Consider the following 27,771-nt stretch of genomic DNA (forward strand, 5'->3'; position numbering starts at 1 on the left):
TATTAATAAAAAGTAATTTGAAACGATAAAACTTAAAATTAAAATGGGACGGTGTTAGCTTCACCAGTTTAAGCCGCGGCAGGTATCAACGACCCGTAAGTCGGCAATGGCAGCAACGTAACTTTTTGTTTTATTTTCTTTTATGTTATTATATCACACTAACACAAGTGGTTTTATGGACCAGTTTAAATCTAAGCTATGAGTCTTCATAAAAATCTATTAGCGACTAAACTTTTTTGTCTAGTGTTGTGTCTTTTAGCGTTGTCAATTTATACAAAGTTATGATATTTTCGAGGATCCCTATCGAATAGTTACAGAAGTAAATCATTGTTTTTTTTTTTTGTTTAAACAATATGCATTTGTTCATATTTTGTATGACATTAATCAATTATAATCTATTTTATAGTCTGATGGTCAAATGAATTAAAATAACCATTTTTTTATGGGTCGGTAATACAATTTAGGTTTATACTTACATACTTTAATACCGACCCATGTGGGTCGGCGATAGCAACTATAGGAAGCTATTACCGATCGAATATAGATTGTTTAGTTTCTCATCTACAAATTCAAATTCAAATTGCTTTATTTGCAGAATGTAGAATAAAGATGTTTGTATATACAGATAATATTGATCCTTAAACATTCTGCTCGTAATTGAGCGTGCAAATATATTTTTATTACTTTTATGACATAATAGGTGCCTATTAAAAATAATATTTTTAGGTTAAATTTAAAAAATTAAAAAAAAAATTATTTTTAGGTTTTTAGGTTAAATTAACATAAAACATATAATTAGGTATATTTTTTCCAGAAATATGGAGCCACGAAAGCGGCGAAAAGTATTCAGTAAAACACAACTCGCCGAAGCAATCAATCAAATAGCATAACGAAATATCCTAGAGTTTGAAATCCTTAATTTAATATATGTACATATATTAATAGTATTATGTTGATTAATTTAAAAGTTTATAATTATTTAGTGCATTACTAAAAAGTACTCATTTGTTTTATTAAAAATAACTACAATTAAAAAATACGAATAGGTATATTTGCATTTTTAATTCATTTTATTAAGATCGGTAATCATCATCATCACTAGCTTCTATACATTCCATTGCTGGAAAAAGGCTTCCTCTCACATACGATCGGGAATAGCTGCATAAAAATCGTTAATAGCTTCACAGCCGTTTTTATGGGTCGGTAATAGCAACAATCGACTAAGTCACATTGTAAATTATTTTTTACAAGATAATCCTTTATTAGAATGTATTTGCTTCAATAAATACATTTTTTATACATAACACTAGCATATAAAATGAAATTATAAATCTTTAGAAGAACCAGTATACTTAAAAAATATGGTTGATTTTGAAATTGCCTTAGAGGGGTCGTTAATACCTGCGTTTACCCTACTTTTTTTATGAATATGGTAAAAAAATACTCTTCTGGGTAAGTTCGGACATGTTTTTAAATGCACTTCTATTGAATATAGCATTAGGTCGATAAAAAAAATATATCCGATCTTTTACGCTCTAAAATGATTTTTTGACGATTTTTTTTGAAATCCACTTTACAGGCGCGCGGCTCGTCGGAGCGACCCACGCCCAGAACCTGAAGGTCGATGCAAAACAAAATGAAGTCGTACAGAATTTTGCCCCCGTAAATAAATATGCTCATATTCGCCGAATTTTTGATGTTTACGTTCTTACCCCATGTCCGGACTTACCCGAACTCACTATAATTTAATAGTACTTAGTTCAGTATTAAAATTAGGTAAGTATCAGGGGTAGGAATAGTAAGGGTGTAGGAAAAAGAAACAACAATTATTTTTCAATAATATTTTATTCATTATAAACTTAATAACACATATTTACAATACTCATATACAATTATACATAGATAAGTTAAGTTTCTTGAGATTTACATTTTGTGAGTTTCATTTGTTATCAACTTGTTCTATACCTAACAATTATGTAACACAATAACAATAAAATGTTAATTCATATAGCGGATTTTTTAAAGATTTATCTATATTAATATTATAAAGCTTGAAGAGTTTGTTTGTTTGAACGTACTAATCTCAGGAACTACTGGTCCTATTTGAAAAATTATTTCCGTGTTAGATAGCCCATTTATCGAGGAAGGCTATAGGCTATATCATCACGCTAAGACCAACAGGAGCGGAGTACTGCTAATCAAGCAAAAAATATTCTTCACTGAATACAATAGTACTGTAGAAGCGCAAATACGAATGTAATTACGAACATTTGTTTATACAATTTCAAGTTTTATTAAGTTAAGTTTTATCTATAATTGATATGGATATAATATGAAATAGGTTTTATTGTAATATACAAGCTATCTCAACAGCACATACATCACATAAAACATCACTACATAGTATAAAACAAAGTCGCTTTCTCAGTCCCTTTGTATGCTTAAATCTTTCAAACTACGCAACGGATTTTGATGCGGTTTTTCTTTATAGATACAGTGACTCAAGAGGAAGTTTTTAGTATATAATTTATTAGGTTTTAGACAAAGCGGGCGAAGCCGCGGGCGGTAAGCTAGTTACATTATAAGGTAGATTTTCTTTAGACCGACAAGTATGATTTATTTTTATGGAAATTATCCTCTTAATTACTATATAGACAACATTTAGTAAACTAACAATAAGTTTTAAATACAGTGTTATATCATTTATAATCAGAACACATCAAATCCTTCATTCATTATAATTAAACGATAATCAGACTTGCAATAAGAATTAAATATTTTATTATCATTCAAAATCGCGATAACAAAAAATTAACATTAATAATCCTTATTATATTTACAGTTTTTATCAGACAAATACAGATCTATAAGTATGTACTGAATTTTTTAAAGATATTATTATTTCACTAACTATAGTAGAGCCATTTTAATAGGCAACATTTGACAGTTCAACTAAATTCAACAATTATACATGAATAACATGATATTTCGTTTTGTTAGATCTGCACATTTGCTTAACTTTTTTCAATTACGATTACATATTTATAATAATAATGACCGATAGATGTAATTTTAAGATTTCATTTTACTGATAAACCATTCTAAACATAATAAACAATTTGTGACTTGAAGAACTGACGTCGCTACAATTTTGTGTCATTAAACCTTTTTCCTTTTTAAATACCAGAGATGTTACTCTAAAAATCGAAATCTGACATCTAGAATCGAATGCATTGATTACTTGTGAATAAAAATCATCATAAATTAATAAATTCGATTGACAAATGTATCAAATCCGTATCGATTAATTCACTTTAATCGATATTTTGAAGCAGGTTACCTCTCTTCGAAGATAAAATTGATAGACGTCAAATGTTGCCTATTAAAAAAAAAAAAAAAAAAAAAAAAAAAAAAAAAAAAAAAAAAATGCTTTATTACTAACACTAGTATGTAAGCTCGCAATTGTACTAACACTATATGGATGTAATCTTAGGATGAATCTGAAATAAATGATTATTATTATTATTATTATAAATTGGCTCGACTATAAAGTTATCAACCGAAGCGATGCGAATGTCAATAGTTTTTGACAGAAGAAATTACTCTAGTACTATAAAATATACTAGGTGTACTTTGTACATACATAAAATGAAAAAAACACAAACGAATCTGATATTCTTAAGTTAAATTTCTAATTATCTAAGGGTGATTGCTATGCAATATCCTCCATATTTCGTAGAACTCGAAACAATGTTTCAACTTTTTTCTGTTGTCTATTTGTATGTGCGTGAATAAGATAAAAACCGCTGGGCAAATGTTAAGAAAATTTTATATGGTGATATATCAGTATTAGGTAACACTTAAAGGCTACATTTTGTTTTCAGAGAAAAAATATTTGTGAGGGCGACTGGAACATGCATGTATCCAAAAAAATAAATTCGAATAAAATAAGGTATCATTAAACAGATCTTAAACTAGATGTTTCTAAATAGGATTTTCTGAAATAAACAACTGAAATATCATCCAAAGTTGTAAAATTGTTTTCATCAAAAATCTATGAAGTAGAAAATTTATTATTTCGTGCGAGGGAAGCTAGTGTACTTATAAAAATTGTATAGTAAGTGTAAAATCATTTACATACTTAACATGAAAAATATAGCATCAAAATGTATAAATATCAATTGTAATATTTTTGGTACATATTCATTAGAAGTGACGAAGGTACATCGAAGAATATTTTTATTTAAAAATTACACACATAGAAATTTCAAATTTCTAAACTTATTTTACTGAATGTCTCTGACATTTCTCGAATTCGAGTTTCTTAGTTCACTTGCAACTACTTCATAATTGGTCAGAACACCACCGCCCAGAGAAGTTTCCTAATTAGGGCGCTATCACGTAAGTATCGTCCTAATAAGGGCGCTATAACGTGGATTAGTATCCAAATTAGGGCGCCATTACGCGATAAAGTGTCCTCGCTAGTCAACCATCCCGTAAGAATATTACTATCCTTATATGACTATCCTAGATAGGGCGCTATCTCATAGAGTAGTGTCCTAGATCGGTATTTTGTAGAATAATGTCCTATTTAGGGCGCCATCGCTTATAGTGGTGTTTACATATTATAATAGCTAGTTAGTTTTGTACATTATACCGCCAACGTAGTTTAGGATGTTGTTTTAGTAAGAGCGTATCGACTAGTACTAGTTAGTATCTAGCGCCAGTCATGCAAACAGGATCCCTTACAGCTGGACCGCGTGCGGTAGGGCACCGTTTGGGGCGCCGGCTGCGGAGGGCGCGAAGGGCGCGGTTTGAGGGCGAGCAGTCACCGAGCCAGCGACATTATCGCCCCTAACGCACGTACAGACAGTGGTACTGGGGTTGCTAACACTAACTCCGGTATACTAGACAATAATAAGGGTACGCGGGGTAGTTCGTAGTACGAGAGATATGCCGCTAGGGCTTTCCGTGTAGCTGCGTCGCCCTGTTTCCCGCCCCGTGTGGTAGTGCTGAGATAACGGCGTATTAATGGTATTAGTTTCGGCTCCCACACGTCAAGCGCCTGTGCAACCTGGAAGTGACATGAAATTGCATTAGAAAACAGTATTGTGTCAATGATGAAGTGAAATTTTTTATTGCCTTAGAAAAAAAAGAGTGTGTGTGCCGAGCACACGTATCAGAAGTGAAACTTCTTTGGCAAGATTCGAATATATCAAAATTGTCGCCTCAATGACGTGACGGTATTGTTATGACGCGACTTGAAATTTTACTTTCAACGCACCTAAAGCGAAACTATTGTGTTTTTATACAACAGCGGTCATTTTTCACATTTACACACATTATAAACGATGGATATAAATATATAAATTAATAATTACTCTGAAGAGCGTCTTTCGCTTTATCCTTATTCCTTACTCCACCAAAAATTGACGGATTTAAACGCGATTTATTCATTATATTATTTTCCCGACGTTTCCAACACTTTGCAGTATTTCTATTGTTTGTGTTTTTGTTATTAAGCTATTGCATAGCTTCTATCGCGGCCTTGAGCGCGGGGACCGAATCGAGAAATTCCGTAACGAAAAACCTCACGCTCCCCACTCCGACGGGCGGAGGTGTGGCTTGAAGGCATAGCACGTAATAGCTTTACCGCGGCAGTCCCCGAGAGTCACACGTCTTTTATTTTGTTACTGGTGCAAATAATGTGTTCATTCATTCATTTATTCATTCACCTTCTGCTTGATGGCGACGGTGAACTCGTTGGAGACGAGCGGCTCAGTGCAGTCTGCGCCGTCCACCGACATGGCGTCGTGCGACCGCCGCCAGTGGCTGTCCATGTGCGACAGGAGCAGCTTTATCTGCCACATGTGGTACGATGTCGGCTCTGTACGCATTTCTTTTATCATCTGCGGATTAAATGTGTATTAAATAACAATAGGATGGATAAATTCGGTTGTGCAATATGCAAACCTAAATAAATAAAAAAATTCAAAGCCAAACCGCAAGAACTGATTGAAACTTCAAAACTGGACAAAAGTTAAATAGGGCAAACGAAAAGACACTCAAAAAGACAGACAAAATAAAAACTGCTCCTTTTTTTGAATCGATTGAAAATCATATAATTTTGACATAATGATGTCAGGAATAGTATTTTATTTTATTTATTTAAAGCCGCTGTTCCAACCGATCAGACGTGACAACGCATCCTAAATTGTAAAATGTTTACCGAAAAAATAACCTATTCAAATTTAATTCATATAAATTTCAACAATCTATCTAAATTTAAATCCATCATCAATGGTAAGAGAAAAAATGCCGCAAATCTATTTCAGGTTCAATTTTACAAAAAAAGTCATCTCAATAACCTTACCCTCAAAAATGTCGTCCAAATCGGCAGCGCCTGCAGCACATCTTTGATCACACACTCGTAGGTCACCACACTTAGACTCTGCATATACTCCTGTTCATCTTTACTATACTTCCTGCACACACACCCCCTATTCAACAACCCCAAACTTCTAAATCCTGCCTTCTTCTTTATTAACAACAAGCAATCAGCACAAATGTTGCCAGGTTTCGAATCAAATATGGCCTCTTTAGCCAGATAGTGCTTCACGAAATTCCGGACCTTTTCGTCATTGGTAAAGAGCTCAATATTCTCTGACTGCGCTGACCAGATGTTGGTCTTATCGAGCGTTAGAGTTTGGGCCAGGATGGTCAAAAAGCCTTGAGGGTCGTCTAAATAGGAGAGGCATCCAGCCCTCTGCTTTATGTCCACACACCACGTGTATTTTAGGAACGTTCTGGAATTAATATTAATATAATAAGTGACAAAAAATACTTCGGACTGGCTTATTATTGTTTGGTATGCGATAATTCGACGAGATTGTATTTTAAATGGTTTCTATTACAAATTTATCGTTAAATTTAATATATACTTTCGTAAAACCTAAAAGAAAGGAGATAATAAGATCACTGTTCAATCTTTTACCTAACTTTATAAACAGCAAACTTACTTCAATTGGTCCCAATTCTGATCACGTTGGAAGGTGATAGGCCAATAGCGTTTATCGTTAATTTTCACCTCTTTTAGTGTATTCAGCTCTGGTATAATGCACGGCGCTTTCATTTCCTTCATAGCTCCTTCTAAATCTATCACCTGAATAAAGAGAACATTTATTAATATTTAATAATAAGGATGTACTCTTTTCGTTTTTATTTGTAGTTTGTTGGTTATGGTATTTGATCAATGAAAATTGATTGCGAATCAAGAAATTCAGTCTAATAACCAATGGCCACATTGCAAAACTGAATTGAATGGACTTTTAATGTTTTGTTACTTTTTAGGCTCAAAACATTCAAGATAGTAAGAATTTTCACTCTAATCAAACAAAAAAATCCTGAGGAAACCGACATTTCGAAGAAATTAGGCGACATGTGACATCTGCCAACCCGCACTTGGCCATTGTGGTGGATTATGGCTTGATGATGATGAACATTTAACAACGATTCATTAAAGAAAAACTACCTGTATTTTCGCATAGCAAAGTTTCCCCGTGTCGAGATCTCTCGGCAGTATCAGTCGCGGCTCGACCGCCAACACGTAAAGATGTCTGAACGCTTGCAAGTGATACCTAAAACGTGTTAATAATGTATTAAGGTCAACTTACACCAAAAGAGCGGCGAAGCGCAGCGAAGCGGAGCGCAGTTTCAGTGCCATATGAATTTTAACTTTATTTTCATTACTATAATACTTATTATCGCATGAGAAACTCGAACGAGTCACGCGGATGCCCGCGGCGCCGCGGGCTCGAGTTTCTCAGGCGATAATAAGTTTTATAGTAATGACAATAAAGTTAAAATTCATATGGCACTGAAACTGCGCTCCGCTTCGCTGCGCTTCGCCGCTCTTTTGGTGTGAGTTGACCCTTAGAGTAAACATTTTTTAAATTTAATTTAGTAAATTGTTATTTTAGTATCCTAATAAATAATTGAAATGTTTGTACTGATTTTAATTTATGAACTTTCGATAGTTTTGCAAAATTTAGTCCACATTTATAACACTTTAAGAACAGATTGCATAAAAGTTCTAATAGATTCTAGTAGACGTCAAACATTTAACATAGAAAAACCTTCGTCTTTATTAATAATACATTTTAAACAACAACAAATAAACATACCTATTATCCTCCGTGTGCGTGGGGAACTTGGGGAAGAACGCAATAATAAGCGAGGCTACCGCTTCCGGCGTCGTTGACAATGTGGCCCGACATCCTCCCAGGAATAACAGCCCTATCGTGCAGTGTACTGCCATCTGTCAATTAATAGTAATAATTATTAAAAAGTTCATTTATTGAAAGATTTTAATCCGACCTAAACTATGTACTACAAAGAAGTGAAAGTGTGAAAGTTAAAGAATAGTTGAAAAACTAGCCAAAAAAGTTTGTTGGAAGGGATTTTAGTTTTATTTTGACTATAAAGTATTTAAGATGTATATCGCTAAACTTTACCATTGCTGAGATGTTATTTATTTTTTTGAGTTTCTGTTGTTAATGTGTGTGTGTGTCTATGTAAGGCCGGTTATAGAGCTTCACCGACCGTCAGTGCGTACCATATATATGCAATACGCATTAATTGATCGTCAGTTTGTATTATTTAGTGCTCTGCGTACCAGTCAACTGACCAGACCTGGTATCGATTATCATGTTTTTTAAGACGATACACGCATGCGCATAGTCAGTGCACCGGTCGGTACAGCACTGAACGCGTTCATTCGTTTGAATCAAATGGAAACAAATTGTTTCCATAGTGCGTCAGTCGACCGACGGTCCTCGTACGCAGTGCGTAGCAAAATACGCGTTTGTATGGTCGGTCTAGCACTGTACGGTTTATTTATTTATTTATTATAGATGCACCAACAGTAGCTCAATTTGTTACAATAAATAAGTATTCGTACATAAAATCCTATTCTAAATTGGCTTCTAATTATAGGTACATACAGTATTACATGAACATTGGATTGAATTTAGTATTAATCTAAATTATACACAGAAAAAAAATGTCAGAATTAAATAGAGTAATTAAAAACAATATTGTCAAGAAAAAAAAAAACTCAGAGGAATTCAATAACAGTGTCACTTACAGATAATTCCAATAATTTTATTCTTAAAAGACCAAAACGAGTCGTGAAAAATGTCAACATCATTATTTGTATTAATCTTATTGAAAGCACGCAAGTCTGTTTATGGGGCTATACTTCTTTAAGTTTGTACGAGACGAAGAGGCAGAAAAAGTATTAACTATCGCATAACGTGGGATTGAACGGGGAACAGTTAAATTAATATAAGTTAGAAGATTGGTGTTTAGATTGCCATTTACGATTTTATGCAAAGTATAAAGATCCAAAAGGTGACGACGGTTTTCGCACAGACGGTCGGTGAAGAACTGCAACCGGCCTAAGTGGGCGCGTGCGGATGCGTGTGCGTATGTAGAAGCGTTTGAATGTCTATCTATGCGCGTGTGTGTGCGTGTAAGTGAATGCACATGTGTAAAACCGTGTGTATATCTATGTGTATCGTGTATGAGTGTGTACCTGTGCCCCGTGTGTGAGCGGCGCACGTTCGGGTCGGGCGGCGACGCGCGCGGTGCGCGTGCGCAGCCGCCGGCACACACGTAACACTGGTATGTCGCCCCGACCTGCCATTATCTGTGGGAACGTATGTTTGTATGTGAAAATGTGGACTATAAGTTAGAGATCGTTTTATGAAGATATGCTTTCACAGAAGTATAGTAACAAGGGGGGTATATACAAATTTGATACGCTAAGGGCTGATTTTTCAATCCTTGGTTAAAACTTATCCATCCAATAAAGTATTACACGAACATATTAAAATGTCACCTGTAAACTGTCAAATGCAGGTAATTAGAATACATTTTTGAAGTTGTAGTTTAATACGTTATTCAACGAATAAGTTTTAACCAAGGATTGAAAAATCAGCCCTTAAAAGACACTATTGGTATTACCACAAAACAATTTGAACACATTCTAACTTTAAACTAGGAATCTGTCACTTAAATAGTTTTCTATGTGACATACGACAAAAACAGATTAAAGAGAAGTTGAACCCTATCTAAAGCTTTTTGTGATAAGACAATATAGTTTAATAAGTTATGTGTGTCTGTTTGTTTTTCAGTTACGCTTTCAATAAACAAAAGTATCAATTTAGATAACATTTTGAATCTAGTTAAAATCCCACTACGATCTCTTACTATTTAAATAGGGTTTAACATTGTTAACCACCCCTAAACAATTAAAATAGCGAGTTTTTGACGTGACAACGTCTTATAATTCGATAGAGCCGGCTGCACGCACGAAAAAACATGACTCATGCGGCGTTACCTCGCTCTGAGGCGTTCCGTAAGGCTTGAAGTGCGAGCGAGAGCGCGGAACGAGCGACAAAGAAGCACAATCGGCCTTAAGACGTTGTCACGTTCAACTATCGTCAGTAAACCGACTTTACAGACAACCATTTTTTTTTTCATATTTTTAAAAGCACATTTAGATCTCACCATGCCAGCAGCCAGCAAGCACACACAGCATGTAGCCTCCAAGGTCGCAGCCCCCGCTAAATCTGGGGCTCCGGCCCAGGCCGCATCGAGCCTTCGCACAAAGTGCAGCGCTGTATCTCGGGCCTCCTCGCAGCCCGAGCCCGCGTAGCGGAGCCCTAGGGCGAAGCACGCGCCCGCTATTATGTTGCAGTATGCTTGGCTGTAAAAGTGAAATATGACTGTTTAAAATTGAAATAATTAAGATTTGTAGAAAATCAACACATAGTAAGTAGTTCATATGAATACAATAAGATTGAATGAAAACTTATTTCAGCATACAACAATACAATTGTAAATTAATATAAACTAAATTATAAAAATTATTACGTAAAAAATAAAGATAACTATATACCGACCAGAATGATTCTGTGTACGTTAAGACAGTAAGTTGAATATCTATATATCGACCAGTACGCATATTTTGGTAAGGTAGGATTGCTATACGCTAGCCAAATTTTAGACGACTTAATTTGAACAAAAGAAAACTTTGAAAATACTACATACACCTGATAATCTAAATTTGTTGATATTTAGAAAGAACACTCACTTCATAGCCTCATAATCTATATTCTCGTCCGTAGGTTTGACGAAGCAATATGGGTTTATTGTTGACGGCACTTGACTCTCCACCCACTCTTCTGTAGGTTCGATACTATCCCATAACACTAGACCTGAAAAATATTTAGTTTACAGATATTTTCCGCACAATTTGGTCGAAAAGGAGTTGTTACCAAAAAGTGATTTACGATACCATTTTTTCAATATAGCAAGCAATACGAGATGGTAAAGATGAAATTCGAAAAAGGCACATCCGAACTAATACAAGTGATAACTGCATTAAAAACAACCGACTTCAAACTTGCACTTGTAAAAATGCCCATAAAATAAAAACTACTGGGCCTATCCAAATAAAATTTTTATGGGACCAATTCGACACCACCCCGCATCGAACAAAAAAAGAATCACGTAAATCGGTTCAGAAACCTCGGAGTAATCGGTGTACATACATAAAAAAAAAAACATACCGGCCGAATTGATAACCTCCTCCTTTTTTCACTCATCACTCAATCACTCATTTTCAAAACTAAAAACTTTCCACAACGTCTGGTACTCTTATCAGTATTTGCCAGTTACAATTTTATTTTCCCTATTATTCTTATTTAGATGTGTTCGTTATTGTCAGGAGAAGCATTTTATCACAGAGAAACTCAGGAATATACGCCATAAACTTAAAGAATTGCGAAAACATAACCATGTACAATCACGGGTCACCTGGTATTATATTATATTTATTATAAACTAGCTTACCGCCCGCGGCTTCGCCCGCTTTCTATAAAACGATTTGAGATTTAAACTATCCTATCTCTCAAGTTGGATCGAACTGCACATGGTGTGCGAATTTTATTATAATCGGTTAAGTGGTTTAGGAATCCATTGAGGACAAACATTGTGACACGAGATTTATATATATTAAGATACTTTATGGTTCTGAATAAATTACAAATGAAACTTAATCTAGGATACATTGTAACAAACGGCGACCTTATCGCTACATAGCGATTTCTTCCAGACAACCGGTTGTACAGAGAGCGTCAAGAGTGCCAATAATGAATAATTTATCTTTTTAATTCTTACCTCTCGATATAACCCTCAACATTAGCAGGTCAGGCCTCACAAAGTCCAGCATATACGCAGTGCTGGGGGGCTCCAACCACTCAGCGAGGGCCTGGTTGTTGGACTGCATGTAGATCAGCCCCAGGGCCAGGGTAGCCCCCGGTGACGTCACGTCAAGGTTCACTGTTGTGCCCTCACGGATCGCGAAGGACCCCTGCTTGTACTTGTCTTTTTGGTTGCCTGGAAGGTAGATACGGATGTATTCTTTTTATACGAGTTTAGTCAGTTTTTCTCGTATTGATTTTGAGGAAAACTGCACTGTTCTGTAGCAATATTGGACGGAAAAAAATAACTGAATGATGTTATCCTGGAAGAGGTATAATATCATCCTAAGGCTATGTAACAACGAAAGAATTTTTTAAATCGGACCAGTAGTTCCTGAGATTAGCGCGTTTAAACAAAAAAACTCTTCAGCTTTATAATATAGTATGGATTAAAAAATAGACACTTTTTCAAAATACACATACAAACATATAAGTGTCAGTATGAATGCATGCTCTCTGTTACTCAATCACGTCTAAACTACTGAACCAATTTTCATGAAATTTCGTATGGAGATATTTTGATACTCGAGAAAGGACATAGGCTACTTTCTATCCCGGGAAAATGACGCTATCCCGGAAATACCACGGGAACCGGAACAATGCTGATTGGCCGGTTGGCTTCGTTGGTAGTGGCCTTCCATTCATTGGTCGTGGTTTCGATCCCCACCCGGGGCAAATATTTGTGTGATGAACATAGATGTTTGCTCTGTGTCTGGGTGTTAATTATCTATATAAGTATTTATTTAAAATTATATATGTATGTTTATCAGCCATCTGGTTTCCATAACACAAGCTAAAGCTTATTATGGGATCAGATCGTGCCGTGTGTGAAAATAGTCCCAAAAAAAAATTATTAATGCGGGTTTTTCTTTGACTGCGCGGGCGAAGCCGCGGGCGGACACCTAGTACAAAATAAAACGAACACAAACATCTCACCATTCCCCCCACGTCTATCCCCCCCCAGCATATACGTCCGTAGGGTCGGTGCCAAGTGTGCCAAGTGCGGTCTGTCCCCGGCCCGCAGGCACACACAGCCGAGCGCCAAGCCCGCGGCTAGAGCATAGCCTTCTCTCTCTACGCAGTTCTCCATTTCTGGCCCTGGCGGTTTGCCTGTCAATTTAATGAATGAATGAATTAATGAATGAATGAATTATTGAATGAATGAATGAATGAATGAACGAATAAATACTTTATTTGCACCAGAAACAAAATAATAACAAAAACACAGAGAATAGAAAAACGTACAAAAAGGCGTAATTTAGTGTCTAATTTATAAGTTTATCAGTGAAATGTGATATTTTACTGATTCGTAAGTAATAAATAATATTAATGGTGTGTTTTTGTGCAGTAAAGTGTATGTTGTTATCAATATAAAGTCAATGTCGAACTTACAAAAATTATAAATTAGGTGTGTTTGTTTGTGTATTTTTTACTGTAAATGCAACGTCACATTAAAGCGCGAGCGGCTTTATGATATTTGGGTCTGGAAAAAGTCTGGAAACTAGACAATGATTTTCGACAACTTCTTAAATTCTTTTGGTTACCGCTAATAAAGCACACACTAAATATTTTACCCTATGTCCAAACTCGAAATTTTTTTATTACAGTACAGCAGGCCCACGCCCAGCACTGCGGCCACCAGGATGTGCTGATGTCCAGCCCCACTCACCGATCTCCCGCAGCAGCACCTGCGCGTAGTGGTCGTGCGCGGTGCGCTGGTACAGCAGGCCCACGCCCAGCACTGCGGCCACCAGGATGTGCTGATGTCCAGCCCCACTCACCGATCTCCCGCAGCAGCACCTGCGCGTAGTGGTCGTGCGCGGTGCGCTGGTACAGCAGGCCCACGCCCAGCACTGCGGCCACGAGGATGCCGTGCTGGATGTCCAGCTCCACGCTGCTGGCCGGCAGCAGCGCCTCCACGTGGATGCTGAGCATCTTCGTCGCTTGCACGTCCATTGTGCCTGCCGACCGAAATTTGTCACGATTTTAACAGACTGTTAAAACCTTAAACGTAATTTAATCGCGTTTTTTTAATTATTAATTTATATCACTGACATAAACACGTGTTACACGAACATACATGTGACATAAACACGTGTTACACGAACATACATGTGACATAAACACGTGTTACACGAACATACATGTGACATGAACACGTGTTACACGAACATACATGTGACATGAACACGTGTTACACGGATATACATGTGATACTGACATAAACACGTGTAAACGCATTCAGTTTATTACAATTCTATTGGTGCATTGAGCGGTGGTGACCTTTGAATGACCTTTGAAGTACTTAAACAATTTCTTTTTCAGTAATTTCTTCCTACCTGAAAAGTGGTCAAAGATAATCATTATAACATATTTTACACTTACCTCTGTACGTAGCAGCTAGACCCAGCAATAATCCAATACTGATCATCTCATGGCATTTGACGAGATATTCATACATGTTCATATAGGGCATATCCTTCAAGTGACCGTTCAGTCCTAAAGCTAGTAGGAATCCCGCGTGTTCTGTTGACATGTCTTGTGTTCCCTGAAATGTTTAGAAAATGTAATAAGAATTGCATAGAAACTAACCAATCATGTTTACCGAATTTACCGAAAATAAACTAACAATAAAAACTGTCCGAAGCAAAACTCTGCTATGCATGTATTAGGCAGAGTTTTATAATGTACGTATGAGTAATAGATTTGCAACATTTCTGTGAATAACTTATAGGACATTTTTTCTCTTGTTCTTTGTCATCATTATTACATATGGAACATTGAAATGTAACATTGATATGATATCAACTACGGAGTTTCTTGGTTTCTCTGTTCTTCTCCATAGATACTGCTTTCCGTATCGGTGGTAAATTTTAAAACTGTTATGACGATGCAAAAGTACTACTAGAAGAAGTCTAGTTGAATTAATTAATGTTTAAGTTTGAATTTTAGTTACAATTTTTCTAACTTTTCACTTTGCTCATCATTTTTGTCAGTGTTTTGAATGTGTGTTTTAAGTGAAATTTCCTTCTTTCACAACTCACCCTGGGTTTATTATAAATGATCCAACTGGAATCAATATTGGAGCCCGTCATGGGGACCAGGGCCAGGCCCGCAGCGACCCCGTTATGGAAGGTGGGCCACAAGAGGCAGTGGGGGGACGTGTCACTTGCACTAAGGTTGATTGTGTTGGAGCGAGGGGGGGGACCGCGCCCGGATACACATAGTTTTGGTAATGTGAGTGGCTCTGTGGGGGAACAGGGCAGACTGCGGAGGGTTAGCATCCCCCTGGAAATTGTAATAGGTTAGTATTCTGCTTAAAATAATGTAAAATAGGTAAGTAGTTTTGTTGAGGAGCATGCGCAAATAGCATTTAGTAAGTAGTTTCACTTGGAAACTTTTGCGGAAGTTATTACATATTTTTATGTACACCTACCTCTGTACGTACTCTGTGCATTGTTTCTCGCATTATTGTATATATTCAAATATATCTATATAATTATTAATTATTTATGATATAGCATCAAAATTATTTGCTAAAATCTTTTCATTTTATCCACAAAAGTATTACAAGATTCAACAAAACCAAAACAGAGTTTTTAATATCGAATAAAAAATACCTTCCAACCGGCAAAGCCATAGTCCTCGTTCCCATCGCATACAAATACTTCTCTTGTTCTTCAATAAAGTCGTGATCCGATATCTCTGGCCTTTGCAATAAGTGTATCGTCACTGGTATCGACGATTGCAGGAGGCTGTACACTTCATCCATTCTGAAAAGTGTTTGTAGAATTGATTTATAAACCGGTTTTGCTTTAACCTATTGAGCCCCAAGCGGCCCTATCGGTCCACGATACAATAGATTTTCTATTGTGTCTGTCATTCCGGGGCCTGAGTTATTAAAGTAAAGTAAAGTAAGTAAAGTAAAAATTATTTATTCTTTAAGACACGTATACATCAGTCATAATACATACCTACATTAAATAGTGCTTAATACAGTTTCTTAAAGAAAAACGTTAAAACACAGGAAATAAAATCATTGGTTCCCGCACTAGGCAATGCCTGTCCTGCGGGACCGTGAAATGTTTAACAATTTTATAAACAGAGCGGCGATTATGTTATGGTATACATATATTTAAAATTCAGATTTAAATTTAATACATTAACATAAAGGAGTGTTAAAAGTACATCGTCTTAATATTTGTGACACAAATGGCCAATTGAGTTTGTAGCAAAGTGTTGCAACTGAGTAAAAAGGTAAATTATTGGTAAATTATTTTAAGTGTTACATCACAATCGAACTTGGTTTTTGTGTTATATCTAAAACAAAACTTTCTGAAGCATTTGAGAATAAATGTCGAAATCAGCTTTTCTCCATATAGCCATTTCAACCTACGTCTACTTGATGATATGAAAAATTAATCCTATACCACATTTTTTTTTTCAAAAAATAGCCCCTATTCGCTCATAAATAAGTACCAAATTGTGATATAACAATCGTTCTCAACATTATATTTTTCAAAAATAACCCCTATTCCAAAAGAAATAAGGTCCAGATCCTCACCTATGATCCCTCGGATACAGCAAACGCAACAGTTTAGTGTTCATGTGCTCCATGCCAGTGGCCTCGTCTTCATTGGTTTTGGTGGTTGTTGGTTGCGGCGCCTCCATGGGATTGATCTGTTGGGAGTATGCTGTTTCTTTCTCTAGCACTTCGAGGGCTAGAGCTGGAAGTAATACGTAAAATGTATTGAACTGCTAAGAAGATGACTAGTGATAAAATATTGCTAATAGATTGGCCAGTAAAGATGGCAGCTTATCTTTAGAATAATATTTTATAAATTTGCAGAAAAAGAAGAATATTATCGAGAATTGACTTTAAATAGTGATAGAAATCGCCATAAGTATTAATCTACGTTTGGTTTATTTTTGACATAAATTTATATATTTAATATTTCAGAACCGACCATTATATGGAAACGAATGCCAATTTAAAACACAACTTCAACACTACATTAAGCATTCTGGTGACTCTCTCCAATAAGTCGTAAAACACAACGAAAATAAATAAAACATACATTATCCCAGAGTTAGAGACGCAATTAAAACATTTGACATAATAATAATTAATGATGGTATATATAATAGTCACTGTATTCACTTTTTATGTTATTGTAATGATTTAAATGTTGTGTGCGGTTTAATTGGGTTGTAATCTTAATATTGTTTAATTTAGTAAGTTGATGTAAATGTTTTTTGGATTATATCCTGTAACTGTGCCTTATATAAATAAGAAAAAAAAAGGAATTATACTTACATTCCATATACTCATCCGTAGACTTAATCGTCTCAGCGATTTCTGCCTGCAAAGCCAGATCCTCCCTCATGGCCAGTCTATAAGCCTCTAGCGGCCAGTCCACGGGCGGGTCCGCTTTGCATCTGCTGAATATGGTTATCAGCATCAGCCCCACCGCTGGGGGAAAGTTGTCCACGTCGCGTAGGCTTATACCTGGCGATTGGGAATATTTGTGATATTAATTTAGGGGTTGTTTTAATGTAGAGGTTCAGGAAAATCTCAAAACATTTCATCTCACATCTTTATTAATTGCTGTTAATGCTGAGCATAAATCAGTTTACATATTATTATGTATTAAGCATTTAGTTAAATGTTAATAAATTACTATTGTAGATTTTTAACGTTGTAATTTTCACTCGTCACTGTGGAAATTTACCCCACTCACACGTCAGCGTGTCGTTCGTACAGTACTTACTGTGTATGTTTACCCCACTCACACGTTAACAGGTCGCTCGTACAGCACTCGCACACACCTCACTCACACGTCAACGTGTCGATCACATCTCATCACATCGATATATCGTATTCCATTCGTATGCTGGCGTTTATACATCTTACTAAAATTATAAATGCGAAAGTTTGTGATGATGGATGGTTTGTTACTCTTTCACGCAAATACTACTGAACCGATTACAATGAAATTTCGTATGTAGGTAGCTGAAGACCCAGAAAAAGACGTAGGCTTCGTTTTTATCCCGGAATTCCCACAGGAACGGGAACTATGCCAGCGAAGCCGCGGGCGGAAATGTAGTTGTAAATACGTACCCCTATGGCACGCCAGCGCGACGGCGCGGCAGTGCGGCGCGGCGCCGGCGGCGGGCTGCGGCGCGCGCGGCGTGCTGCTGGCCGGCGCGCCGCCCTCGCCCGCGCACACCAACCGCACGCCCGCCCCGCGCCCGCAACCCCCCGCGCACAGAATCTGCACGCAAACACGTGTAAATACAGAATACACGCAAAAATATACAATATATACTAATAAAAGCTTACCGCCCGCGGCTTCGCCCGCTTTCTCTAAAACGATTTGATATTTAAACTATCCTATCTCTCAAGTTGGATCGAACTGCACATGGTGTGCGAATTTTATTATAATCGGTTAAGTGGTTTAGGAGTCCATTGAGGACAAACATTGTGACACGAGATTTATATATATTATAAGATAAGATAAGATTATAAAGATGAATCCGATTTGAAAAATTCTTTCGGTGTTAGATAGCCCATTTATCGAGGAAGGTTATAGGCTATATATCATCACGTTACGACGAACAGGAGTGCAGCCACGGGGGTGAAACCGCGCGGAGCAGCTAGTACAGTATACTCAACCAGTGTATCTAGACACGCGGCAGCGTGTCAAGCCGAGTTCAAGCGAAGAGAACTGGCGAGCAGCAGCCGTGTGTATATTTACACGAACCATTTCGAGCCACTTTTCACCCCCTTATAACTCGAAAACTATTTGAGTTAAATAAACCAAATTTGGTACATATCAAGAGGACCTCAAGATAAACAAAAACCTTAAATTTCATAAATACAGATTAAACAGTTGCGTAGATATTAATATCCAAAAATCGCAATTTTTAAGACTGACTGACTTATAGACATATACAAAACCTAACCCACTTCCAGATGACCTAGAAAGTTCAAATTTTGTAATCAACTAGGTAATAGTGAGTGTACAAAGGAAAAAATCAGAAAATACTGAATTTATTTGTATTTAATTTTTTTTTCAATGACATTAATTTTGTTTGTATGGAAAAATGGAAAAGTTTAAAAAAATAGAAAATAGTATATTCACCTTACTAGTCTTAAAAAATAGATCAAAACTAATCAGTGGCCGAAAAAAATTTTGAAATCCATCAATAAATGACTGAGATATAGATTATTGAAGTTTACATATTTTAGGACGAAACATCTGTAGATTCGAAGCGCCTCTGACATCACACTCACTCGCGCTAGTATCGCTAGGGCGGATTACTTCGATTGCATGATTTCTTTATTCAAAAGTGTTATTAAACATAAAATAAAAGAAAATTGTAATAAAAATATTGCTCATACAGTTAAAAATAATATATAATTTTTACATATTCACATTTAATTATTCTTTATTTATGAGTGTTTAGTTTAGTTTTAATTTCAGTGTAAATAAATAAATAAATAAAATCTTTATTTTGCTTTAAACATGGTATTCAATGGTGATACAATTATATTAATAAAGCACAAACATGTTCAGCCAATACAAGCATGCAAAAATAATTACCATAAATGGTGTAATGGAAGAAGGCTTCGTCGAAGGTCGAAATGATTTAATTTGCGTAATATTAATATGAGTTAAACATCTTTAGGCGCGTTTAGAGTAAAATTTCAAGATCGCTTCATGGCAATACCGTAACGTCATGGAGTAAGGCGACGATTCTTCTACAACGATCTTTGCATCTTGGTAATAGTGTGTGTACAAATTCACGCTGGATGTTTAGAAAATCATGTAATCTTTTAAACAGAAAACGAGTTTAAAAAATTGCAGATAATGACGGGGCAATGTGCGCTGACATTCATAACATATAAGAAAATATAGAAAATAATACTAAACAAACCATACAGAGAAACCGCAAGAAAAAAAAAATCGTACCTATATAAAAAGTATTATAATATTCATAAAGTAAATCAAATTTGCAGAGTAATTTTCTGTACAAAAAGTAATGATATCCCATCAAAAACATAAATGTAAAATTTGGAGCCGAGTTCAATCGTTGACTTAATTTGCCAAAAAAAGAAATGAGATCTAAATGTGTGCCAAGTTCTGCAGACAGTCCAGAAATTTATTTACAAAGATGTATTAAGTTCTTAGGTTGACTGAAAACTCAATTGTTTTATTTTCCCTTAGAGAACAATGTTTATTCCAAAATATAACTTTTTTAATTTGAATAATATAATTATTTTCACAAAGCAAACAACAAATGACCTATTGAACCCCATAATTTGATGAGGCTAGTTTTTAGAACCTCACAAAATATAAACAGTATGTAAAACTAGCCTCATCAAATTATGGGGTTCAATAGGTCATTTGTTGTTTGCTTGGTGAAAATAATTATATTATTCAAATTAAAAAAAAATAATATTTTGGAATAAACATTGTTCTCTAAGGGAAAATAAAACAATTGAGTTTTCAGTCAACCTAAGAACTTAATACATCTTTGTAAATAAATTTCTGGACTGTCTGCAGAACTTGGCACACATTTAGATCTCATTTCTTTTTTTGGCAAATTAAGTCAACGATTGAACTCGGCTCCAAATTTTACATTTATGTTTTTGATGGGATATAGTTTATACCAGCTTTGTTTCAGTTAGCCAAAGTAGAAGCTTTTTAAAAATAATAAAAAGAGCGTGTGTGCCGAACATACGTGTCAGAAGTGAAACTTCTTTGACAAGATTCAAATGTACCAAAATCGTCGCTTTACTCTTTGAAGAGACGGTATTGCCATTAAATTTGTTTTCAAATTTACCCTATATAGTGAAAAATATATTATTTGTACTCGTTTGTATCGCATCGAAAAGTTTTGATTTTTTAGCTCTAGTAACTATTTTGATCAGTTTAGTGGGTTTTTATTTCTCTAAAATGTCATTAAATTATGTAGTAAAACTATAAACACGTACCTCAATAATATCCCGTGACAGATCATTAACTTGCGGCATATATGGGTAGTATCCATCGTCGATATCCTTCATCAGCGAGTCCAAATACCCAAATATACTTGGCGGTTGCGCATTAAAGTAATTAGGTTGAACCAATTTCTTCAACACCTCCTCACATAGATGGGACTCACATTCGCCCGCATAACAGAATTCCGCTGGAAAGTCCAGCCAATAATGATCGATGTATTTCTCCAAACATAAATCTCTAGCGATGCGATATAAAAACGTGGATAGGTGTTTCAAATCGCTCCCCAGAAGAGTGTTTAATTTGAAATCTTCGTATAGCAAATGGAATGTATAAAACACGTGCACTGTGTATGGAAACAAGAGGGAGTTGGCGTTAAATTCCATCGGTTTGTCTGTATCGACTTTTTGGTCTTTTTCTTCGCTTTGCAGTAGCGGTAAGTTCAGCATATTTGATAAAGGCAGGCCGATCACTTTGTGCAGTTTGGAGTTCAATAAATAGTCCCAATCGTCTTGGGTGCCGTCGCTGGACGTTCTTTGCTTTTTGGTTGCGACTTCCACTTCTTCATCTGTTAGTTTTTGGGATTTATCCACGTCGTATCCAATTAGCGAGAGCATTAGGTTAAGGAACATATCCCATTCTTGGTCTGGTGTTAGATCCTGTGAGCCGGGTGCGTTTCGTATGCCGTACCATTTGATGATAACCTGGAGAGAAAAACATGATTTAAAAAATGAATAGTATGTGTATATTTTTTTTTTTTTATTAAAATAATGATAGCTTCTGAAGATGAAAGAAGTGGCTATTTCATTTGAAAAGCAGCAAACATTATACAGATTTTATGGAAGCAGAAAATAGGTGAGGTAGGAACTATACGTTATAAGTCCACATGATAAAATCAATAATATATCAATTTTTAGCCAAGTATCCATGGCTACTTTAGTAACATCCGGCTCGAAGGACCACAATCTGACTGGCCGGTTGGCTTGGTTGGTAGTGGCCCTGCCTTCCAAGCCAGAGGTCGTGGGTTCGATCCCCACCCGGGGCAAATATTTGTGTGATGAACTTAGATGTTTGCTCTGTGTCTGGGTGTTAATTATCTATATAAGTATTTATTTAAAATTATATATGTATGTTTATCAGCCATCTGGTTTCCATAACACAAGCGAAAGCTTAGCATGGGATCAGATCGTGCCGTGTGTGAAAATTGTCCCGAAATATTTATTTATTATCTAATTTGTTCTCTGTGACGTCACACAATGACGTCGAAGTAGTGACGTCACGCTCACCTGCACGGTGAGGTCAGGGGGCAGCGCGGTCAATAACATAATATCAATTTTTAGCCAGTCATCCATGACTGCTTTAGTAAGATCCGGCTCGAAGGACCACAATCTAATTTGTTCTGTGTGACGTCACACAATGACGTCCCGCTCACCTGCACGGTGAGGTCGGGCGGCAGCGCGGTGGCGAGCGCGGCGGAGCAGCGCGCGAGCAGCGGCGCGCAGGCGGGCGGCGGCAGCGACACGCGGTACAGCTGCCCGGCGCCGAACACCACGCTCAGCCGGTTGCCGGCCGCGTCGCAGAGCCCGCGGATACCCGGGTGCCCTTAACGGAACGACATAAGTAAAAATTCAAATCCAAATTTCATTGTAATAAAACGAACATCCATACATCTATCCTCTCAAACTTTCGCATTTATAATATAAGTAGGAAATAGAATCAGACACATGTACTTCAAAGAGAAAAAAAATTATAGGTATCAAATTTAACGGTCAAAAAATATCTTGACCAAAGAACTAAATTATAATTATAAAAAAATATCAGGCCGATTTTGTCATGAATTATGATTTATAAAAAGGAAAACTTTGTTTGTTTGATTGTAATGAATAGGCTCATAAACTACTGGACCGATTTTAAAAATTCTTTCACCATTCGAAAGCTACATTATCCAAGAGTAATATAGGTAATATATTATCACGTTAAGACCAACAGGAGCGGAGCCACGCGGGTGAAACCGCGCGGCACAGCTAGTGCAATAAAGCAAGTGCAGCAACTGAAAAAAACTTCATTCGCAATTAAAAAAAAATTACCAAACATACCTATAGTTTCCTTCTGCTCAATCCTAGAAACTGACGAGTGTGGTACAGGCGACAATAAATGCAGAGCTGAATCGTCAAATGTCGTATTATCACATCTAGTCGGTAAAAGGCTACTGCGGCGAGGAAATGGTGACTGGAAAGTCGATCGCTTAGTGTAAGGGGAGTCTATTAATCTGGCTAAAACTCCGCCTACGTGGACCTGGAATTTTAAGCAATTTTTAAAATTAGTCACTGGAAAATAGAGTTTATGTTGATGTGTTTAAGGTACTACGTTATTTGGCGTGGAAGCAAACAGAAAGGTTGAAGAAGCAATAAGGTGATATAAATAATATAGCAAAGAATATTATTTTATTATACATATTATGTTCTATGTTTTTAACACAACAACCAAAAAATTTTCAATGTCACACAAGCCAATTATTTGCATAAATTATATAATATAAACTTCTCACCTTGCCAACAAAATTATTTCCAGACTGCAGAATAATATTCCCCATTTCGTCAATCAGTGCCATCATTTTCAAATGCTCCAACACCACTGCGTCTTTGGCCATTACGGACGAAACCCAACCGACTATAATGTTTGTTTTAGACGTCTGTCCATGACTATGAGATTTCTTCAACCGCATTATTTGTAATTTGCCCACCCCCTCCACTTTTACCATGAAGCATAAATAGTTATGACCAACCAAGTCAGTGTGTAGAAACGCCTTTATATCTTTGGGATTCTCTATGGGATCGCGGCGTATAACTTGACTATCTGTGAATATATGGTCAATACACACATCAGGGTATAAGGGTAGTGATGGAGGATTTTGTATCATCGTATTTGCTAACATTGATGTGGAACTAGCTTGGCCGATAGACGCGTGTGGTGATAATCCTTGCTGGTGAAATATATTAGCCATAGGACTATTCTGTCTCGATCTGGTTGGTGTTAAAGGTCCCTTTTTCGAGTGGAAAGGGCTGCCAGTCCAACTGTTCATAGATTTTCCCATACTTTGCATTGGACTGTTCACAAAATCACATGACTGGCTGAATACAGTTGAATTCATATTTGAGCACATGGCTAGGCATTCATCGCGTAATGCTCTCCGTAATTTCCATAACGAATGCGTTCCTAACTTCCAATCATATAGCAGTATGATACTGGGCTTCGAACTGACGAATATTATTTGCAAATCACCATCATTATAGTATTGTAAGCCTTGTGAGGGCGATTTCATTAGTATCGGTGTGACTTCATCTAACGGATGACTGAGAGAAAAGCATGTGGGTAATGGACAGTCTGGATCATATCCAGATATGGATTCTGCCCGCAATTTTGCGCTCATTTGCGGCTGTTTGAATGTTCTAGACCTCGAAAAGGAACTATTATGAGATTCATTTAGTTTAGAAAACGATACTGGCAATGTGGAATTATGTAGAATAGGCGGTGTTTCCTTTTCGAGAAGCACTCCGTATTTCATGGGCCATACTTTTTTGACTTGGAAAGGTATGCTGGTTATATATTCTCTGCCATCCATAGCATATACCCTCATGCATTTGTTGTCTACAAGTAATATTGATGGCATAGTTTTGCTTTTTATGTGTTCTGTATTGTCTTCTATCTTTATGTTTTTCTTGGAATCGCCTATTTGTGAATTCAGTGCGTCTATGAGCATTGTGTTGTTTATGTCTATGTGAAAGTCTGCGAATGCGGCGTGTTTGATGGGATTGTCCATGGTGTAACAAGCTATGGTTTCTCGTTGCTCAGAGGCTGATGTTTTTGAACCAGGTGTTGAGATCAGTCCTATTATATAAGAAAAATATATATTTATAACATTGAAATCATTATTAACATATTTCTCTCAACTGTTAAAATAACAAGTTGCTAAAAAAAAATGTGGTAAGGAAAAAACGTTAACTTTAAAATCCTTGATATCAACCTTAATTGATTCATTTAAACTTTTACAAGTTTTTACATTCCAATTATATTTGATATGCAATAAATTCTTCATAATTAAATAATTGTGAATTTTCATTTTGTAAAAAAAAAGAGTGTGTGTACGTATGTACACGCGTTAGAAGTTATACTTCTTTATCAATTTTCATACCACCTAGAACTAACTTCACGCTGTTAAATTTGGGTGTCGGTGTGCGCGCGCATCGTAAAAATTCACTCTCATCATTTTTCTCCATCGCGCCAAAAGAAGTATTTAACTTCAAAAATGTCTGAGCCAATCTAGTATTTTAGTAGTAGTAGAGAACTATTAACCTAAACCTTACCTTTAGACCATACAGCAGTACAACCCTTAACATACAATTCTTCTTCATAATAACAGTCTGTTTTTGGATTGAGAGGTTTCTTGTTTGATTGTGTATTTTGTGCGCTATTCAGGTTAAATTTCTTGGACATATTACTGGAGCTATTAGCACTGCCAGCTCTGGAAGGGCCAGGTTCATCTTTCTTTAGGCCGCTCATGAGTTCTGACTTGATGGATATGTTGAAATCAGTTTTAAGTCGACTCGGAGGTCGAAACGAATCGAAATCGTATTTTGACTCTTTAGAGGATTCTGGCTCTATTTCTTCTGCCTCTGAAATTGGGATTGATGTTTTGGAAATTAAAGTTCATGAAGAGATTGTGGTTGTTGGTTGTATATACATATTTAAAACTATCGTTTGCACAGTTTCGCATAGCTAATTAATAAAAATTTAATAAAAATATTTACACAAATATTATTATTTGTTTCGAGTTAACAAAATAAGGAAAACTACCTATGCAATTTTTTAGTCTATGTTTTGTAGTGCTGTGATGAATTGTAGCAAACTAAACAAACTTTTCTAAAAACCAGAAACATCAAATTACGAAAACGAAGAATTGTTTTCGATCGAAAATAATCTTTCAAGGTGTTGCATCAAGAGGACAAATTATAACTTATATAAACATCAATATATTTTTTAATTGAAGTTTTACAATTTTTTTAAATAAAAGAACACAAATTGTGGTATAACTAAGTAACAGTAAGACATAATAAACCATTGTGACTTGTTTGGAACACAGCCATGTATTCTAAAATCATAGTAAGTATTTTGTTTTATTCTTAAAGTATTAGCTTTCTCAGTGCATGCAATGTTAGGAGTATTTTAAGTGACTGTGAAATAAATATTCAAATTACTTCTATATTTTCGTGTTTATTCGATGCGAACAAAGAAAAATCTTATCATTTCTTTATAATATTAGATTAGATAATATATGATCCTTAATAATGTCACAAATACATATATATCTAGATGTTAACATATTTTCTTAGAAATACTATTTTTTATACTATCATGATTACACATTTTTAATTTTATTTTGCTCAGAAAACTAGAGGTGGGAAAAATTGCCATGCAAAGTAAGTAAGTAATATAAAATAACTAACAATAAAACTGTTACTATTAGTTTTTACCACCTTTTATCAAAATAAACTTCCAAGTGAACAAATACTATTTTATCTTAACTATACATTGTATTAACCAACTAGCAAACCACCTGTTGCTTCAACTGCATGGCCTTAGGAAAATTCTTATGAGTATGAAATTGTTCATAACTGTAAAATGTAGCCTATCACTCTCTGTCTCTAGCCTACTTACTATATTTAGTCACAAATATGATACCATTAAATTTCTCTAACGACAAACAAATACATTTTCATGCTTATGATGTAAGTAAAGTTTTAAAGCTGCGAAGTTCTCATGGAATTTACCTTTAGCCTTGTAGTACACTTCTCTGATGGTCCACCATTCTTGTTCATCTTCATCTTTGTCCGCAACACTATCGTCTTTTATGGCGACATTTGTTAACTTATACAGCAATGTGCTCTCTGACATAGACGCATTGTGGCCCTTGTTGTAAATCTTCCCAGGATGCTTTGCCAGGACAGTCCGACCGTGCGGCACAAACTCCTTAAATTGTTAAGTAAAATTCGTAAGATCAATAATTGCACCAGTGATGTTATATGCAGTGTATATTGCAAAAATTTAGGCACATTTCTCTAGTCTTGATATATATGCTTGCTTGTTTTAGTGAAATAAATAGCCCATTCATACATGAATATAACATTTTAATATAAAAATAAAAGAATTGTTATATATTATATAAAAACTGTATTTACCAGTGGTTCTGACGCCGCAATCATTTTATCTTCATCCAGATTTGTAGAAAGGAATAGTATACACTCTGTAAATCATATAATTTAATATTGTTTAGCTCTGTAAACAATATTTGAACAATTTTGTTGTTGAAAAATGTAAACTAGCAAAATGCATGCAAAATTTGCAAACACCGACAATCTGCAAACTGCAATTTATGCAAA

The 27,771-nt window shown here is 35.8% G+C and overlaps 1 protein-coding gene across 1 annotated transcript; it reads right to left on the reverse strand.

The window, feature by feature from the left end:
* Positions 1–3,537: 3,537 nt before the first annotated feature.
* LOC123697184 (anaphase-promoting complex subunit 1) lies at positions 3,538–27,739 on the reverse strand. Its single transcript, XM_045643604.1, has 25 exons — positions 27,571–27,739; positions 27,163–27,361; positions 25,699–26,007; positions 23,883–25,222; positions 23,431–23,629; positions 22,767–22,936; positions 21,331–22,038; positions 18,451–18,604; positions 17,647–17,838; positions 16,894–17,056; positions 15,950–16,102; positions 15,374–15,617; positions 14,715–14,877; positions 14,111–14,290; positions 13,266–13,439; positions 12,247–12,465; positions 11,159–11,282; positions 10,573–10,771; positions 9,596–9,709; positions 8,184–8,317; positions 7,532–7,637; positions 7,020–7,162; positions 6,374–6,806; positions 5,736–5,909; positions 3,538–5,074 (listed from the first exon to the last, which is right to left on the reverse strand). The coding sequence occupies exons 1-25, from the start codon at positions 27,592–27,594 to the stop codon at positions 4,829–4,831; spliced, it is 6,264 nt and encodes a 2,087-aa protein (XP_045499560.1). The 5' UTR covers positions 27,595–27,739; the 3' UTR covers positions 3,538–4,828.
* Positions 27,740–27,771: the final 32 nt, after the last annotated feature.

Source organism: Colias croceus, chromosome 14, assembly GCF_905220415.1.
Source record: "Colias croceus chromosome 14, ilColCroc2.1".
NCBI lineage: Eukaryota > Metazoa > Arthropoda > Insecta > Lepidoptera > Pieridae > Colias > Colias croceus.